This window comes from Citrus clementina, unplaced genomic scaffold (genome assembly GCF_000493195.1).
Source record: "Citrus clementina cultivar Clemenules unplaced genomic scaffold, Citrus_clementina_v1.0 scaffold_6, whole genome shotgun sequence".
NCBI lineage: Eukaryota > Viridiplantae > Streptophyta > Magnoliopsida > Sapindales > Rutaceae > Citrus > Citrus x clementina.
This window is the reverse complement of record NW_006262139.1, coordinates 15,497,736-15,518,807: the sequence shown is the minus strand read 5'-3', so window position 1 is coordinate 15,518,807 and position 21,072 is coordinate 15,497,736. Positions and strand designations below refer to the sequence as shown.

General features: G+C 33.2%; 1 protein-coding gene across 1 annotated transcript; it reads right to left on the bottom strand.

Annotated features, from left to right (window-relative positions):
- Positions 1-17,495: 17,495 nt before the first annotated feature.
- On the bottom strand, positions 17,496-20,803 carry LOC18039184 (cell division control protein 2 homolog 2). Its single transcript, XM_024182225.1, has 10 exons — positions 20,776-20,803; positions 20,363-20,424; positions 19,993-20,233; positions 19,782-19,899; positions 19,406-19,579; positions 18,916-19,076; positions 18,745-18,832; positions 18,591-18,650; positions 18,048-18,227; positions 17,496-17,603 (listed from the first exon to the last, which is right to left on the bottom strand). Exons 2-9 carry the CDS (start codon positions 20,415-20,417, stop codon positions 18,060-18,062), a joined length of 1,065 nt encoding a protein of 354 aa, XP_024037993.1. The 5' UTR covers positions 20,418-20,424; positions 20,776-20,803; the 3' UTR covers positions 17,496-17,603; positions 18,048-18,059.
- Between the last annotated feature and the right edge of the window lie 269 nt (positions 20,804-21,072).

Below are 21,072 nucleotides of genomic sequence, written 5' to 3'. Positions count from 1 at the left end.
GTATAAACTAAATAAATCACGTGAATAAAAACTAAATAAAAAATTAAACATTAAAAACAAGAAATATATGTTTTGATATGAGCAAAAAAATTAATAATAGATTTTTTTTCTTGTACTTATTTATTTTGTGAAATTTTCTTATAAAAAATATATAAGAAAATTATTATAAAATGATAAAAAATTATTATAAGAAAACTTAAATGACAAATAAAAATTTATTATAAGATAAATAATAAAATATTTTACCTATACTTTTTACATTTAATTTTAAAATATTAAAAAATGTTTATTATAAGAAAATGTTCACAAAATAAATAATTACAAGAAAAAAATTATTATTAATTTTTTTGCTCATATCAAAACATATATTTCTTATTTTTAATACTTAATTTTTTTATTTAGTTTCTATTCATGTAATTTATTTAATTTATAATAAATGTAAATAAAAGAATAGCTAAAAATAAGGGTAATATTGTAAACTTATGCTGTCATGGGGTTTTTTGGCCATTATGAAAATAATAGGGGGATAAATGGTATATGTTGATTACTATAGGGGGAAAGTGGCAATCCCCCATATTTAAATTCCCAACATTATTCATTCTTTTGTTTAATTGTTTTATGAATATACATCGAAACTTTTAACAGATCTTGAGAGAGAGTTGGCGAGCATTATGAATTAATACTTGAATTAAACTATTAACGAAACTTATTATACAATTTAAAAAAGTATTATAAGTACAAACTTATTATTTGGTTTGAACTCTACTCACATAGGTGAAAAGATGATTAAATTAGTGTTAGGCCAATAGTAAAAAAAATTACATATGAACTATAATGAAAGATTTGATAATTTAATAAAAATTACAATAACCTCGATAAATAAAATGTATATGATTAATTTGTTAGGTAATTTCGCCCACTTGCGTTCAAAAAAAAAAAAAATTCACCCACTTTACAGTTGGTAACACGATATGCGATGTGATTTTTTAAAATCTCGTAAATTATCTTGAAGTTGAGATTAATTGAAGAGTGCTTGACAATATCAACTATCGAATTATAATATGCTTAATTAAAAAAATGTTTGGTTATTTGACATTTACTTATTTTTAAAGACCCTTAGGTGGTGTTTGGTTGAGAAGAGAGAATGGAAGAGATGAAAGTAATTTAAATTTTCTTTTTATTGCTATTGTTTGGTTTGACAAAATATATAAGAATTTAATTTCCATTAAAATTTAATATCCATCATAATGTAGAATTTGAATTCCACACCAAGTAATGAAGAATTTAAATTTCTCTTATGTTAGAAACTAAAGTTTCCAAATTACCCTTTAACTTTTTAACTTGTTTAATGCCATTAATAATTATTATTTATAATTTTATTTTATTGATTTAACATTATAAATAGACCTGGTCCGGAGAGTCGCCGGACCACTGCCGTTGTCGGAAAGTTGACAGACTATCGTCAGACGTCAACGGACTTTCGCCGAACGTCACCAAATCACCGCCGGACCTCCATGCGGACTTTACCGGAAAAGCACCGGACCTTTGTCGGAAAGTTGCCGGCCATTAGACCGCCATTTTATTATATATATATTATTACTAATATAAATAGTTTAATATTTAAAGTAAATGATAAATTTATCTAAAGAAAAAAAATTATAATTCATTTTCTTATCAAATGTTATATCAAACCAAACAATAAAATATAATTTCACTACTCTTCTCCCTTTCTCTCCATTTTACTCTTTTCCTCTCTTCCATTTTCTTCAAACCAGACATGACCTTAGTATTTCTTAAAAATTGTTTCTTTTTTGACAAATAACATTTTAAAAAGATTCACAATCAAATGCATATTTTACCAAACGCACATTTTACCAAACACACAAAATACTTTCATTAGTTCGTTATAAGATGCAATTTCTAATATCAATCGACCAATAACAGATTTATCCATGAAAGTTAAATACTTTTACATTTAAGAGAATAATATTATATTCATATCAAATTGGTTAGTTACTGGCGGGTCCCTAATCAGAAGTCTTTACCTAAATACTTTTATGGTGCCTTTACTAATTATTATTATTATTATTATTACTGCTTCTATTACTATTACTATGACTACCACTGACCCTACTATGATAGTAGGAATTATTTTGAAAGCCTAGTGCTTTGTTTGAAATTTGGGAATTATGATTTTATTGTTTACTTGATATAGCTTATCAAATAATCATAAGTGTTTATTTTATTTTTTGTAATTGTTTATTTTTATTTTAAGTAGAGATTTTGAGAATTAAATAAACTATTTTACCTCTAATAGAAAAATCTTAAACTTTAAGCTTTTACAAGTAGAGAGATTAGAGAACTTATTTGAAAGGTTAAATTGTTTAAAATGCCCAAGATTTATTTTACATTTTTTTTTCATCAATTTCATAACATGGCTTTAAAACTTGTCTATTAAAATAATTTTACAATTTTTAACAATCTCATATAACAATCAAACAATCAATTTTTTTTTAAATCTTACTTGTAAAGCTAGACACAGCTATACTATAAAAGTTATACTAAATTGAGCCTTAAGTTATTATAAACAAAGCAGTAACCACGAAATAAAAGGTTATCGGTAAATATTTCTTTTAAAAAATAAATTTGATAAAAAAAATATTATAGCTTTTCCCATTATATAAGTGTGAGATAAAATTAATTTTAACTTATAAATGACAATAATGAGTATTTATCAAACACTTTAGTGCAAAAAAAGAAAGAAGAAAAAAGACTACTATCATTTTACTGTCTAAAAATTAATTTTAACTTATAAATCACAATAATAAGTATTTATCAAACACTTTAGCACAATAAAAAAGAAAAAAAGAATACTATCATTTAGCTATCTAATAGTTTATGAAATATCACTTCATTATTAAAGTTTTCTAATAATTGTTTTTTTACTTAACACTTTAGTTTTTTTTTATTTCACCACCAAATCGTTAAAGTTAATAGAATTTTTAACAAAAAAATAGTAAAAGTCTATTTTACCCTAAATTATGTAAGTGTAATCTAATCTTCTAAATTATAAAAATACAAAATGAATTATATACAAATAAATAATAATTTTATCCATTGATTATTTTATATATCTAAAATTATTAATTATAAAAATTACACATTATGAAAATTTTAAAATATTGAATATATTGAAATTCTTAAAATACTCTTTGCGACATCAGTAATTTATTAATAAAGTTATTAATGGTTGATGGTAAAATAAACAAACGGAAACATTAGGAGAAAAATTGTTATTGTAAAGGATAATAATAAAAATAAAAATAAGATATTAAAAAATAAGTAATAATATCAGAAAGTGAAAAGAAAACTTGATTGAATCAGAAAAACAAGCACACGTGATTAGAGAGTGGGGTCGGTCAGCCGAGTGAAGAAGGAACCGCAAAAGCGACAAAAGCACAAACAGTAGGTAGATAGATAGGCGATGGTGTCAATTCGATTGACTCCAGTCACACATTGTACGACGGTAACGCCATCGCCACTCGTCTGTCGCCACAAAAGCAAAGGCGGAAGGAAACTGGAAGCCAAGGTAGCGTGACTCGCCGAAAAGGCAATAATGGAGAGTCCCACGCTTTACACAAAACCGGAATAACGACGAGAACACACGAAGCGAGCCGAAAGATTCCAAAAGTGTTGTACCATCACTGGAGATTTGGAGGACATGGATCCTCTCCGGTTAGTTAAAGCACGGTTCTCTATTCTTAATATTCGTCACGTGAACTTCCTTCTTTTTTTAAAAAAAATAATATATTTTATTTTCCCTAAAGATACCAAGCAACGAAGCCAAAGTTTAGTTTGTTGGTACTCTCCACTTTAATGTTTTTTCTAATTACTAATCATTATTATTTTGTTGGTCAGTCATGCTGTTTTTTTTGCTGATAATGAGCATTATTTGGACTTATATTTATACTCATTTAAAGGGGAAAAAATTAAGAAAAACGTGTGAATAGAATTTCATATTTAGTGGGAGGAAACCATTCCCTCATGTCTCTCAGTCATCCTCCACTTAATTTAGGTGAAATATATATTCTTTTCAAACATGTTTAGGTAAAATCACCAATCAGATTAAAGATTTAAATTTTATACTTTTAACATGTTTTTAATTTCAATTTTTTTTTAGAATTTATCAAATTTTATACCATAGAATTTGTTTATAATAAAAATATTGAAAAGGAAATGTAATAAATACCAGGAAACTAGTTTACTTTTGGACTGATGATGTGGTGGAATTTGATTGCATGGGGTTAAAGTGCATGTTAGGTTGAATGGTTGATAAATTATTTGTAGCGGATCAAGAGACACAGCATAAAGGCAGACTCAATAAACCATTCAAGACAGTCTAATAAGCCATGATATCAGTTTTGCCGGATTTTTCAAAATTATTTCTTATATTAGTTAAAGACGGTGGGAATAAATATAATTTTTTATTACAAAAATAATAATTTCTCACTTGAAATTAAAAAAATAATTTTCTGCTGCCCCGCTGGTTCCCCCACCTGGCTACTTACGGAAGTTTTCCTTTCCTAAGAAGGATAGGGTTTGTAGCTATACACACGTGTAATGCCAATACTTGTTTGATTTAGAAAAGGGCAAGAACTCTTACTGTGTCCTAATATATAAAAACAAAATCTGACTCTTCCAACTTTCAGGCCCCGCTGTCAATTCGTGTTATACTTGGCTTGCAAGCTTACGCCGGGTATGGCTTCTTCTACTTACTCTTGTATTTATTTTCGTAGAGTTTAATCGGTTTAATAAAGATTAATAATAATAAAAAAGTGCTTTGATGAATATTTGACATGATTAGTATCTTTTTCTATGAATTACGTTCTGCGTTTAGAATAGAAAATTGACTCACAAGGGACAATTTTAATTGAAAAAAAAAATAAAAGTTTTGGTGAAATAGATATTAACCATGTGTTTATGTTGATTCCTTTAATTTTAGGACTCTGTAGGATGAACTTGTGTGTAATCTATGTACAATTGTTAAAAAAACTTGGGGTATGTTTGAAACTGCCTTTGGGCAAAGACCTGATGGTGTTTACCAGTCACTCATCCTTTCTTCGATTGGTAGAATAAATCTTGGTTGCTTTTCTCGGACGGGTAGTGCAATTGGTGAGCACGTACGTATAATATCAAGACAAAAGATGGGGAACGTACAAAATACCCTGATGGGTTTCCTTAAAGCAAATATCTTTCAGATTCTAACTGCAATTGAGAAGAAGCGAGGCAAAAATGTGCAACTTCCAGAGAAACAAATATGTGAAACAAAATTCCATACCAATACAAGGAATCCCCAGACAGAGAATGTTGTAGAAGAAACACACCAGCTAGATCTTCCGGAACATTTTATCTTTCAGATTCTTGCCAAACTCCCAGCTGAAGATGCTTGGAATGTCAGGCGCGTGTGCAAAAAGTGGCAGCAAATAGTCACTTGCAGCTACTTCATATCCCAGCATATTGTCACGGAATGAGTGTTTTGAGCAACGAACCTGTGCGGCACTTAGACAACTTTACCGAATGTTGCTAAGTAAGCCTTGAGCTTCTCGACTAGCTAAGCCTTGAGGTTTTCGAAGAGTTAGAGAGAAGAGAGCAATGAAGCCGAATGAAGAAAATTGTATTACTCAAATGTAAGATTACAAGAGAGCTTATAAGAGCGTTTGAGTTGCTTGCTCTAAGCTTATTGCTCAAATGCTAAATGTCATGCCCTATTTATGGGGGAGGCTTGCAAAACTTTAAAGATTTTAGAAAATTCTACCAACTATCTAGATAATTACATGTGCTGGAAATGTGTAAAGTATTTTAGATATTTACAAGCTCAAATGTGCTAGAATTGCCTAGAAGTTTCCGAAATCGGGCCGAGCTAGCACTCTTGGCCTTGTCTTGGGCTCTCTAACCCGAAATGATGGGCAATTGGACTAGTAACTTGGGCGGTCCGCAACAATATGCTGCAAAGCCAGTCTCGAGTGCTCGTGGTAGACCAATATTCTTCGAGAGTGCAAGTATTGGAGACGGATGATCTCAACTTGAAAATTGCACCATTTTCCAGAAATGGAAGAATTCTGTCGAGTTGTAATGGTTTAACTATACTGCACCCCAATGATTGGGTCCCACATGTTGTAAATTTAGTCACCAAGGACTCCGTAGCTTTCCCATTGTGCTCCTCTCTTTGTCCATACACACACACCGGCTGTGGAATTGCCCTTGCTTTTGATCCTTCTACAAATGAGTACAAAGTAATGCATATGTATGATGATCGTTTTGGGCTTGAGATATTCAACTTAGATTGGTCTAAAGAAAAATGGAAACGGATTCCGGGACCATCTAATGAACCACTGAAGCGACCTTTCAATCCTCAAACATTTCGATGGACAAACGTTGTGTCAATAAATGGGCAATTTTTATATTGGAATGTTGAATCAAACAGATACATTGTAGGTATGAATGTCAGTGATGAGAAATGGAGGAGGATTAATCTTCAGGATAGTGGCGAACACGGGGTTTTTAATTAAATACCTTTTAATAGTTTCAAAATTATTTAAATACCCCTTTCATTTTTTATTTTCATGGATACCCTAATAAATGTGAGTAAAGTTTGAAATGCCCTTAATGAATGCATCAAATTCACTCAACTTCATTGTCTTCATATTTCTTTCACCCAAATCTCTTCTTGCTGCCGAAATTCTCTCAAAATCTCTCATAACTTCTTACACAAATACAATTATATATTCATTTATTTAACACCCACTCTTTCTTTAACTGAAATGAGGTGCATTACTCATTAAACAACCCAATAAGGTACGTTAATGTTGTTGGGTTTTAAGTTTTTTAATTTTTAGGAAAAATTAAAAATTTTCCTCACATTATAATGCTTTATTTTCACCATTTTTTTTATATGTAGAAATATATGCAATGTAGGTCGTTTAATTATTTTTTTCAACAATATAATTTATTTATGGCGAAAATGTTTCATGTCATGCATTGCTTTTGATACCGTGTACGTCATGTAATTAGTCATGTAGGTCGTGTAAGAAATATAGCCGTGTAGGTCGTGTAAGAAATATAGCCGTGTAGGTCGTGTAGTTCATGTAAGTAATATAGTTATGTAGGTCGTGTAAGTCATGTAAGTAATGTAGTCGTGTAGGTCATGTAGTTATTTGTATATGAAATTTGATGTTATTGTTTTTATTGTATCATCAGATATGATTTTAGTACGTGTGTCTATTCTCTTCAATGGTGAATAGATTGAGTAAAATGACAAGTATGAGTTCAAAGGTTCCAAGGCTAAAGGGATAATGATACCACGATTGATAACATATGCCGAATTGGTGGAAAGATAGCTCAAGTTATTGATATAGATACTTCAGAATTCAAAATCACAATAAAATTCATGTTTAAGACATCTGATCATATGCCACCAGTTACAATTCAAACCAATGATGATGTGGAATTTTTTTAGATTCCAATTTAATTTCACTTCTTTTTTTTAATAATTTTCGTTGACATTTTACGACACCAAATTGTGTGTTCATAAGTTGCAAAAAAAAAACTACATTTGCACATCCGACAGTTTGAGAAATGATTAGATTAATTAGTATAAATAAACAAAGTTATCAGTGCACAAATTTTTCAATATTTGAATAGGATACACTAATGAACATCGGAATTAAACATATTATAGCCATTTAAAAAGCTTTTTTTGATCTTCAAAGTGCTTTCTTCCTCTGCCCAAGCATACATGAGGAATGCCTGCATATAATTAATCCATGAAATCAATTAAGAAAAAAAATATCAACTATAGGAAATTAATGTAATGTTATACACATAAGAACACCATTTGTAGTGACCAAATTAAAGTGTTTCCACTCATAACTAGACATACCATGACTTACCATGACTTATAATTGAAAATTAAGGATCTCTCTAAGTAATGACATTCCCAATTTATTGTGAGCCTAATTAAACTAAATGTAATGTGTATATTCTATTAACAAGAAATAAAAAATTAAATTACAGAACACACCTGGAGAGATGATGAACTTTTTACTCTTTAATCTGGAATTGAAGGTCGTGTAATTGTGTAATACATGAAGGTCGTATAATCGTGCAATACATGAAGGTCGTGTAATCGTGCAATACATGAAGGTCGTGTAATCGTGCAATACATGAAGGTCGTGTAATCGTGCAATACATGAAGGTCGTGTAATACACAACCTTGAGTCTTACATAACCTTACACGACCAAATCGTGTATTACATGATAAAATTATAATCAGCACAATCCATTAATTTTTCACAATTTGCATGCAGCAAAACAACTAAAAATTTATTTTTGAACATATTATGCGAGACCCGCAACTAATTAATCTATTTTTTCAATATAAAACCCTAACTTTTTGTTTTTTTTTTCTCCTGAATATCAACAAGAAAACTAATTACAGGGAATTACTTGCCTCAACTAGTTACATTCTGACCATTTTGCAGTAAAGGATCAGCTCTCGTCAGCGATTATGTAGCGATGAACTAGGCTTCTCTTTCTTAGTTGTGGCAGCTTCCCCTTCTCAAGCTCAATTTGCTCGTGTTGATGTTCGATTTAGCATGTATGGAGAATGAATGTTTGTTTCAGTAGAGGTGATGCCGGTGAGCGAATTGCAGAGGTGATGCTGGTTGATATTCAATTTAGCATGTATGAGAATGGAGGATGAGTGTTTGTTTGTTTGAGTAAAAGTAATGGAGGGAATTGCAGCAGATATGAGTGTTTGTTTGCTTAAGTAGAGGGGGGAGAGGTGCTGTCCGTTGAGTTGAAATGTTTTAAAATGAGGATAACTTAGTAATTTCTTATCAACTTTTAAAGGGTATTGATGACAATTTTGGCAAATCCAAATTTTAGGGTATTGAGATAATTTTTGCAGTATGGAGGTGTACCTGCTGCAATTAACTCGGCGAACACAGGTATGATTTGTTGGAGATGGGAGGAAAACTTGCATTGTTTTATCCAGTTTCCAATACTCAAATTGATGCATGGATTCTGGAAGAGTTTGAGGAACAGAAGTGGATCAAGAGACATAGCATGATGGCAGATTCAATAAGCTATACAATGGATTCTTCTAGACGCTGCACGCATCCGCCAGATTTAACGAAATTATTTGCACTCACAGCCATGGAAGATGGTCAAGTAATCATGTTTAAGCACAAAATTTCTAAGCATGCTTACTATCTATATGATATGAAGCGAGGGAAGTTGAAAAGATCCAATGTGAGGAAGATCAGGAATGGCAGGAGATTTGTACACTACAGAAGCAGCCTTATCTGTTGGAGAAATGGGATAGAGAAAGAGCTGCCAGCAGATAAATCGCGGGGCTGCTCTGCACTTCCAGAATACTCAGTTGTCTGCCCTTTTTGCTGAACAAGCCAATGCTAATTTATAAATTTTATTATTGCAATTCATACAAACTATTTATGAAGATGCTCGGTGTTTGCATTCCAATTCTGGACCAGTGAACTTCAATGCCTTCGATAAATTTTACTTTTTTCCAACCTTTCTTTCTTTGACATTAGAAACACTAATTTTCTTTTATTCCATTATCAAGCTGCCTTATGAGGTTACTGAACTGCATAAAATAATTAATATTAAATATTAAGAAGAAGTGTGCAGGAAAGTTTTTGAGTACCACCTATGTATTGTTCTATTTTCATTAATTTCACACACATGACGAGAGTCCAATGAAGTGGCTAAACAATACCCCCAACACATGACAAGAATCCAATAAGGTGGCTGCAATTCATTGTTTTATACCTGCCGATAGTACCTGGCAGTAAAAGAACCGTAAAAATGAGAGTAATGATTTTGCATTAACGAAAATGCTTACAAAATGAGAACATATACATTTGTTCTACAATAAATACTTGGTATATTTACTTCTGGCCACAGCTTGTGGCAATATTCTGTTTCTAGGGAAACCCAAAGGCTTCATAACGACGAGAGGATAAAGAACTGTGACTGTCCTTGAAGTATGGATGATTAAGTGCATTCCTGGCAGTGATTCTTGTGGTCGGATTCAGAGAAATCATTCTCTGCAAACAGATTATTTTCCAAGAAAAAACAAACTGAGCATTAGTAAAAAGAAACAACGGGGGTAAATATTGTAAAAGCTGCACACAATGAAATCATTTGTGCAATTAATAAACCCATTTGTCAGCTTCACGGCTATATGCTTAAAGGATCAATATTATAGCTATGCAGCAAAAATTCTTCACAATCAAACAAATTTGAAAATATGCTGATAAGTGCATATCATTGCAGCAATTTTCAGTGAAAAGAAGGTCGAAACTCACAAAAAGAGTTCCAAGGATCAAGCCTGGTGAGCTCTTCTGCCAAGTTCACCGTCTCAATAGGTGTAAGCTGCAATGGAGAAAAGAAAATAAGATGATAAAAAATATCTTATTAAAAAGATTACATGATACAACCAGGCCCAGAAAATTTATATTACCAAGGAATGATCAGAGTCAGATAATGAAGTCACCTCCGGCAAGGTATTTGCATCTGGCATGCCAAAATAACTACATAGAGTAAAATAAATACAATTAGAACAGCAGTTGAAAAGTAGCTAAACACCAAAAAAAATGATGAAGAGTGAAGTATAGCACCTGAAAAATTCCTGACAATATATCATATTCAATCGTTGCACTTCCACTTCCTTCAAACAGACACTTCCCCTTCACCATCTCAGCAAATATACAACGGCCCACATATCAATTGCAGCAGAGCAATTGGTCCTGCCAAAGAGGATTTTGGGGGCTCTGTACCTCAGAATCACCATCTGCAAAGACGTGCCGAAAGTATCATAATCGTTGACAGTGTCATTGAGAAATATAATGTGCAAGCATTCAATTGAGTTCATTGTTGTAACATACTGACAAAAGCAATGTGAACATGTACAAATTGTGCCAATTAAGGCCCAAAGATCCAAACCAAAAAAAAAAAAAAAAGGCAGTAAATATGATAACTTTTGAATTCTAGTTGGAAAAATATCACTTCCATATTTTGGTAACTCTAATCTGTGGGTCAATGAAGACCCCCATGCAACTATAGTCGCTACCTTTTACTTTAAAATGTACAGCAGTTCTAAGAAACTTCGATTTGGATTTTGAAAATATAGTTATACATAATCAAGAAACCATAATCAAACACTTCTTGGTTAAAACAATGCGTTATGGCTGATTACCAAGAAAGAAAAATCTAATGGCAAGATAACACTCATTGAAACTCCTAATTAGGCATATGAAGAAAGCGGAAACAATAAAAGCAAGGGTTGCCACGGATACCTCAGTAGTAGGGGTGTTCGCGGATCGGATTTTACGGATTGGATATCAATCCATATCCGATCCATGATTTTGCGGATTATAATTTTTCAATCCAATCCAATCCACAGATTGATAAAATTCAATCCAAATCCAATCTATACATCTGCGGATCGGATACGGATTTGACTCAATCCATATCCAATCCATACGTCTGCGGATCGTATGCGGATTTGACTCAATCCATATGCAATCCATCATTTTGCGCATTAGTTTTCGAATTAAAAATTTTTAGTTCTCTCCAACTAATGAAATAAAAAAATCTAATATAAAAATAATTTTGCTACCAATTAAATTTAAAATTGAATAAAATTTAAATAAATTAATTGTTTAAATAAAGCTAAAATAATACATTTAAAGTTTCAAAATATAACACATCGAGACTAATTATTCAAATAAAGCTACAATAATACGTTCAAAGTTTCAAAATATAACACACCAAGCTTAATTGTTCAAATAAAGTTACAATAATACGTTAATATAACACCGAAATTAATTGTTCAAATAAAGCCACAATTAATTGAAATGGCGAAGTTTCGGAAACCAAACACAGTCTGATCCTTCACCAGGGCTGTTGCACCTATTGAAAAGTGGTGATTACGGAGCCATCCACGATGGGAACCAGGAGAAGCCGTACAGGTGGCGATCTTGAAGGTTGTGATAGTGAAATTGTTCAGCTGGAACCAGTGAATGTGAAGTGGCTCGATGGACTTGGGAAAGAAGATGGCTTGCTCTCGCCGGAATCGCGCGGCCGATGTCCTTTAAATCTGTGTCGAGAGTGTATCCAACCAGTATTGAGTGTTGCTAGTATGTGTAACGGCGGGAAAGTTTAGGGTTTTTTGTTTGCAAATTGTTGGCGACTTGGCGTTATGTTACTTTGCTTTTGCTAGTGCGTGTGACTTTGCTTTTATTTTATTTTACAATTTTTACAAGTTATATTTGATTATTTAATTATTTTTTATTTTTTATTATTATTGGGTAATTGTTAAGATATGTTATAGTGCTTAGTAACTATGCAATGTCACATTTATAATTTTTTAATTAAATTTATAATAATTTTTTAATTATATATATATATATATATATATTTTGGCGGATTCACAGATTTCTGCAGATTTACAGAAGTAAATCCATATCCAATTCATCGACTGCGGATTTTTAAATTTTCAATCCATATCCAATCCATCAATCCACGAATCGGATTTATACGGATCGGACGGATTGAGCGGATCAGATTGGATTCTGAACACCCCTACTCAGTAGTGTGTGCATCAAAAGGAGCATCAATTTTCTTGGCCATCCCAGAATCAGCAGCAATCTTTACTGTTTTATTCTCAATATCTGCTAGCAGATTCATGGTTGTCAAATCTCGATGGATGATCTTGCGAGGATGACAATAGGATATGCCACTGAGAATACAATAGAGGAACTTCTGCAAACAGATGATGTATTGACCTTTTAATATGTAAAATCCAAAAGATAATTAACAGGTCCATAGTTTTAAATTTTCATACACCCTACACGCACTTCTATGTGATTTTACATGTTTGAGAAAATATGACAAGAACCACCAAATATGTGTTTACTGCATAAAACTAGATGCTTCAATACCTGAGTCAAATAATTGATTTTCAAAATTATAAGTTATTGGATTACTTAAAAGGAAAATAAGAACTTGGAAAGAGAAAATATCAGATGTTCTGATGCAGCAAGAGAAGAACAGCAAAGGAACAAAAGTTAAAAGTTCAGGAAAGCAGTTTAATAACAATATAAGAAGCACCAAAGTACAACCCACTTTTATCAAATGTGAATCCATGGGATGATACTGCTGGATGAATTTGTGCAGGTTGATGTTTACATACTCAAAAACAAGGTTTTCCCTCTTCAGATCACTTTGAACAACCAGTGACCTGGTTTTCAGCATACAAACGACAATATGTCATGATTAGATGAGTTCAAGAAAACAACATAGCTAGAAGCGGTGGGATACACAAACAGAACAAATCTTTCACATGATAAATTTGATCCTAAAAGACATATATTCAGAAAGCAATTAGCCATAAATTAATCTAATTATCCCAACATCCTCTTATCAGATTCAACTAAAAAGAAGTCGGCATACTTTGTGCACCCATAAACTCATGGACTTCATCATCTCTTGCATTCTAAGAATATGCAATGAATAGGAAAGTAGATATAATCGAGCAGTATCAGAATCAATGATATATATTGATCAAGGAGGCTGCAAGTAGAAAATGCCAAAATCATTCATGCAATTTAGCTTGGCTGCAGAAGAGAGGGCAACTAGATAATTATAAACTCAGAATGCAAAGATCTGAGCATCTGTACATTGTATTTGTAATTTTCCCCAATAAATCTGAGATTGAGACCAGTCTTGGTCACTGCAATATTTCAAACCCCACTTGCATTAAAATGAAAATCAGTTAAAAAGGATTATCGTGGCTTCGTTTTGAGCCTCTAAATATCAGAAACTACGAGTAGGGAATGTCAGACTCCTGACAATATATTCATGCTCTAACTTCTTGAAAAGTGCGACTTCTCTCATTGCAGAGCTCTGGACTCCTTCAGATGGAGCCTTAACTTCAATGTTCTTAATTGCTACAATCTGGTCAGTCTCATATTGAAGACATTTTATGAACTACACCACCAGATCCTTTATAGAGTTCAAGAATATACTCATGATGCAAATCACTCAAATCAGTCCTTCAAGGACATATATATGATTGCAGAAATGTGAAACTGCATATATAGTTCTAACTCCTCTACCCTATCATGAATTTGACTGGAATAAACTCCCTGAACGCTAGAAGGAGAAGATCTATAACAGCAAAGAAGAGAATTATACACAGCACCCCAATATGAACACAGTTGTACAACCAACATTGAGAAAATAACTGAGAAAGAAACCCTTGCCCAAGATAATTACTACTTTTTTCTAATCTACCCGGATGCCAATTTAGAATCTTGCTTCTGAAAGTTCTTGACTGCAGCAGGGTGGCCGTGATTCCTGAAGTACGGATGATTAAGAGCACACTTGGCAGTGATTCTTGTGGTTGGGTTCAGAGAAAGCATTCTCTACAAACTGTTCATTTTCCAAGAAAAAAGAACCGAGTACTAGTAAAAAGAAGCAACGAGGTAAAAAATTGAAAAAGTTGTACACAATGAAATCATTAGAGCAACTAAACCCATATGTCAGCTCCAAGGCCATATGGTTAAAGGATCAATACCATAGCCATGCGGCAAAAGCTCTTCGCATTCTAACAAATTTGAAATTTGCTAAAAAGTGCATATCATTGCAATAATATTCAGTGAAACGAAGGTCTAAACTTACAAAAAGAAGATCCAAACCATCTGGTTCAAGCCTGGTAAGCTCTTCTGCCAAGTTCAGCTCGTCACTAGGTTTACGCTGCAATCGGGATAAGAAAATAAGAAGGTATAAAATATCTTATTAAACATTACATGACATAAGCGGCCCTGAAAGTTCTATTACCCAGGAGTGATCAGATAACAGAGCCACCTCCGGCAAGGTATCTGCATCCGGCATGCCAAAGTAACTACATTGAGTAAACTGAATACAATTAGTACAGCAGTTGAGAAGGAGCTAAAACAAAGAAAAATAGATGAAGCAAGAAGTATAGCGCCTGAAAATTCCATGTAATACATCATATTTAACCATTCCAGTGAACAGACACTTCCCTTTCACCATCTCTGCAAATATACAGCCCACGGCCCACATATCAATTGCAGCAGATTAATTGGTCCTGCCAAGGATGAGTTCAGGGGCTCTATAATTCAGAGCTACCACCTGAGCTGAAAGCATCATAATCCTTGACAGTGAGTGTTCTCTAGAAATACAATGTGCAAGTATTCGTTCGAGTTCCTTATTGTAACATACTGATACAAGTGTTACAAATATGTTGCAAAAATTCTGCTGATGAATGCGCAAAGTTCCAAACAAAAACAGAGAAGGCTACTAATATGTAAACATTTGAATTTAAGTTGTTAGAAAAATATCACATCCATTTTTTAATTCCAATCTGTGGGTCAATGAAGACCTCCACATTTCCATTTCAGGTTAAGAAGATGTGAAATCACTTTTTTTCTTTTTTCTTTTTTTAAAATTAAAATATTTCTAATTTCGAATTTTCTTGATTCCCAACTAGATAAGAAGTTTCACAATAGGGCTGTATCTGAACCCGTAGATTCGCATCATAACGTCCTACTTTCGAATGTACAGCAGTTTCCAATAAATTGCAATTGGATTTTGCAAATATAGTTATACATCATCAAGCACTTCTGGATTAAAACAATGCATTATGGTTGATTACAAAGACAGAAAAATCCAATGGCAAGATAACAACTATTGAAACTAATAATTAGGCTTATGAAGACAACGGAAACAATAAAAGCAAAGGTTGCCACGGGCACCTCAGTAGTGTGTGTATCAAAAGGAGCATCAACTTCCTTGGCCATCCCAAAATCAGCAATCTTTACTATTTTATTCTTAATATCTACCAGCAGATTCGTGGGTGTCAAATCTCAATGGAGGATTTTGTGAGCATGCAAATAGGATATGCCACTGAGGACACAGTAAAGGAGCTTCTGCAAACAGATGGTGTATTAACCTTTTAATTTGTAAAATCCAAAAGATAATTAAGGGGTCCATCTTAAATTTTCATCTACACGCACGTATGTGCTGGTACGCATTAAAGAAAATATGATGCTTTAACCACTTTATGTGGTTGCTTCTAATATCTGAGTAAAATGATTAATTCAAAATTTAAAAAAAAATTATCAGATTTATTAAAGGAAAACAAGAACTTAGAAAGCGAATACATCTATTTTCTAATGCAGCCATGAAACACTACAGGAATGAATATTAAAGTTTAAGAAAGAAAATTCATAACAATGTAAGAAGCACCAAAGTAAAACCCACTTTTATCCAACGTAAATCTATGGGATAACACCGCTGGATGATATTGTGTAAGGTGTCGTCAACATGCTCAAAAACAAGGTTTATACTCCAATAACCTGATTTCAGTATTCAAATGACAACATATCATGGTTAAACAAGTTGAAAATAATTAATACAACTGATGGGATATACGAACAAAATAAATCTTTCATATGATAAATTTTATCCAATACTATATTCAGAAAGCATTTAGCCATAATCTAATTATCCAAGCATATCAGATTCAACAATACCGAAGCCGGCAGCAATTTTGAGCACCCATAAACCTGTTGACTTCAGGACTGGCATTCTAAGAAAATGCAAAGACCAGGAAAGTAGATATAATCAAGCAGTATAAGGAGGTTCCAAAGCAGAAAATACCAAAATCATTCACATAAATTACCTTGGCTGAAGTAGAGAGGGAAACTAGATAATTATAAACTCAGAATGCAATGATCCAAGCATGAGTATATTGTATTTGTAAATTTTCTTGGTAAATCTGAGACCAATACCCCTTCTGGTCAACCCAATAATTCAAACTACTCTTGCATTAAGGTGCTAAACGGTGTCAAAATAATCAACTATTAATATTGTCGTGGCTTCATTTTGTGTCCCTAAATTTCAGAAACTACAAAGAGTGTCAGTCACCTGACAATATATTTATGCTCTAACTTCGTTAAAAGTCCGACTTCTCTTATTACTGAGCTTGGGACTGCTTCAGATGGGGCTTTAAAGTTGATGTTCTTAATTGCTACAATCCGATCAGTCTCATAGTGACGACACTTATGGACCACAGCACCACAAGTTTTAGCGATTACACACTTGCACTCATGCTGCAAATATTCCAGCACTGGAATCTGTACATCCAGGACATATGATTACGGAAATGTGAAACTGCATATATAGTTCAAAATCCTCTACCTTATCATGCATTTGACTGGAATAAACTCTCTGATCACCAGAAGGAGAAGATTTATAGCAAAAAGCAAAGGGTTGCGCACAGCAATTCGATATGAACACAAATGTACAGCTAGTGCCAAGAAAATAACAGAGAAAGAAACTCTTCCTCAAGATAATTACTACATTTTTCTAATTTACCGGGATACAACTTTTTTCTAATTTACCAGGATGCCACTTTAAAATCTCGCTTCTGAACCTTTCTGACCACAGCAGGGTGGCTGGAGGGCACAGTATTGGCACTTTTGGTGTACCTATATTTGACCATTATATTTAAAATGTTATTTTGAAAAAAGTCAAAAAAAAATAAAAAGTTGTTCTTGACACATACATCATTAGCCATTTAAGGTCAAAATTTACTTTTATTTACTAAAAATATGCAGTGCCGTAAGCTCTACGGAAATTGGGAACATTCGTCATATTTTGTTCTATTCACTTGAGCAAAACCACTTGTCAAATTTTTGCTACCTTCAAATGCTACGGAAAATAACCCAAAAGAAGACAGGATAATTTGGAACACAGAATAGAAGCAGCTTCAAACTATGTTCACATATTCTGTTTTAACATAGAGATGGCACATGCGAAAAGTTTCTACGTGCAAATTAGCAGGCAAGTCACAGCATTTTATTAAGAAAGCACAAACAAACTCTGGAAAAGGGCTAGGCCATGCTTGAATGGAGGTCAACAAAGAATACTACCAGGATTGCGTTTTAGAATCTCCCTTCAGAAACTTTTTGACTGAAGGACGGTTTGTTGGATGAAGGTAATTTTAACGGAACAGTCTCAGCAATTCTGATGTCCTCAGCATGTCTGAGGTACCTATGCAGAAGCGCACCATTAGCCGTAACTCTGAGATCTGGATCCAAGTAGAGCATTTGCTGTTGAAACCACAAACATAAGTAAAGAAATGCACAACACTGTCAGAAGAAGTCAAATTACCATTCCTTTGCCCTTTTAAGTTGTGCTACGGAATATCTTGTGATTATTAAGATGACTAATTTTCATAGTTGGCTGTTGATAGAGGCCCATGCATACTCAAACAGGCACATCCTTTGTCAGTTGGTAACCAAGTACTGTCGGTAGATAGTAAAAGAATGATGTTCTTTAATTGGCACAATATAGGTGTATCCCCATAATAGAGATTATTGTTAGTTATAAAACCCCAAAAATCACTCGTATATAAGCCACACTACAAGGCAGATTAGCTTTATCAACCAGAAAAATAAAATTTTGGTGCTTACGGAAAGAAGTTCAACTCCAGGTGGTTCTAGTCCGAGACCAAGAAGTTGTTCAGCCAAATCCTGCCAGTAACAGATGAAAAGATTATTGATCATATCTTCCAAGTATCTTGAAACAAAATTCAAAACAGAGAAAGGATTCCAGAGGATTTCTTACTGCAGGCATGCATTGAGGGTGTGAATGAAGAAGTTCACTTATATAATTAGCTCCAGGCCAAGTTTCTTTGGTTGGTTTCCCGAAAAGACTATATAACAGAAATTTTATGTAAGAAGCATTATACTAAGAAAGCAAGGCAAAACCAGGTAGTTTTTCAAGGCTGTAAAATACCTAACGATGAGTGACAAGTGATCCTTCTTTCCGCAAGGAAATAGAGGATTCCCAGACACCATCTCAGCGAATATACAACCCACAGCCCACACATCATGTGGAGTAGAGTATACGGAGGAACGAATTCGAGACTCAGGTGCTTTATATGGGGATCCCACCTCCTGCAGAGAATGCATTAAAGGCAAATTGGCAAGTCGAACACATCTGGTGCAGCTATTCGGTGAGGGATATAATGAACATTTTAACTTATTTAACCTACCTAGTAAAGTCAATACATTGCTAAAAACAGAAGAAAAGCTTATAGCCAAAGTTCTCATTAGATAATGCCAAGGCAAAAATTCATTTTCTAAAACAACTTTGAGTGAGATAGATCTGCATCCTAAATGCCATAAATGTCATTCTCAAAGTAATCGAAATATAATATTATGGACGAGCTAAGACTTGAAAGACTTGAAGCTGATAGGTGAGAGCAAAAGGTAAATATTAATACATTGTAAGAATACTCTATATGAGGAACTCCGAATGATGTAGTAAGTCCAAAATCTGCAAGTTTCACTTTCTTGCTTTTAAGATCTATCAGTACATTGCTTGGTTGCAAGTCTCCGTGCAGTATGTTATGTGAATGATAGTATGCCAAACCAACCAGAATTTGACTCAGAATAGTCTGCAAAGGAAGAAAATAATGAATATCAAGGTTCTGTAAAAAATTCAGAGCATCCTAACTAAAACATGAAATAAAAGTTCTAGATGGAGAACTTAAATTCGAGAGCTTTCTGATAGAACAATTGAGTTCCCTAACTTTAAATGCAACTAATTCAAAATAATAACATTGGACGTAATGAACCAGAAAATTAATTGTTGCTTACTTTTATATGGGGCCTAATAGAAGTAGCCGTATGCTTTCTGATGAAGGAACCCAGATCCAGGTCTAGGTACTCAAAGACAAGATACACATATCTGCCACTGGTCAGAACATCCAGCAACCTGTAGCAAAATTGTCGATGTACAATGTGTTCCTACAAATCTGATGACCGCATGAATAATAAATTAAAATCTGTAATTAGCAAGAATTAATACCTGACAATATTGTCATGTTCCAACTCCTTGAGAAGAGAGACTCCGGCAATTAGATAGCTAGGGACACCTTCAGGCTCATTCTGAATGTTAATCATCTTAATAGCTACTTTCTTGCCCGTTTCCAGATTAAGGCACTTGTACACCTCACCAAAGACTCCTTGTCCTATTTTTTCAACAACCTTGTAGTTCCAATCCTTCACCTTCTCCATTTGTTCTGATCCAAGTATATTGAGACAAGAAACTAAGAAAAGGGCAAAAAGTAAATGTGAAATTTACTTAAAAATGAAAGTGTACAATTTAGTTGAGATTGTTGATCCGCAGAGAATTGAGAGTTGAAGAGAACAATTTGGTTGAGAGAAAGAGAAAGTACCTGAGCCATTTGTTTTCTTAACTACCTTGTAGCAACAATCCTTCACCTTTTTCATATTTGTTCTGATCCAAGAATATATAACATGTAATCAATTTACTTAACACTAAAGGAAGCCCATCTGAATAACTCACAGATTGAAATTATAGAGAGAAATGATTCACAAATTAAATTCCTCTGTAGAATGCTCAAATACATAAGAGAGAAAGAAAAAAAAAACAGAATCAATGATCATCTAAATTGCATTGAGAATAATTCATTAAAAATTTTGTTTCAAGAAAAGAATTAAGAAATCGTATTAAAATTATTGGAATCAGTGGATGAAACTTTCAAGCTCAGATATGAATGGTGATCAAATTATCACTTGACAAATTAAGTAATAATAATAGTTATAATAAAAAAGAGAAATTAGTTACCTGAAGAGATCGTGGATCTGTAAAGAGAACTAAGAAGCAGCGGCTTTCTTATAATTTTGAGAGGGAAAAAAATAAATAAAATGAAACTGATGTTTTCGTACGTGCTCATTTGGGCGAGCCGTGCACATTCTGTTACTGATACCCCAAATTTCCCGCCAAAACTTACAATTGCATCTCGGCCGTCCACGTCAGCAACAATTAAATGATCATGCGACGTTTGTTTGTTGTAAGTAAATAAATGTCCACGGATAATAACAATATAAAATCTTCATATTTATCGGGAGTAGATAATTATTA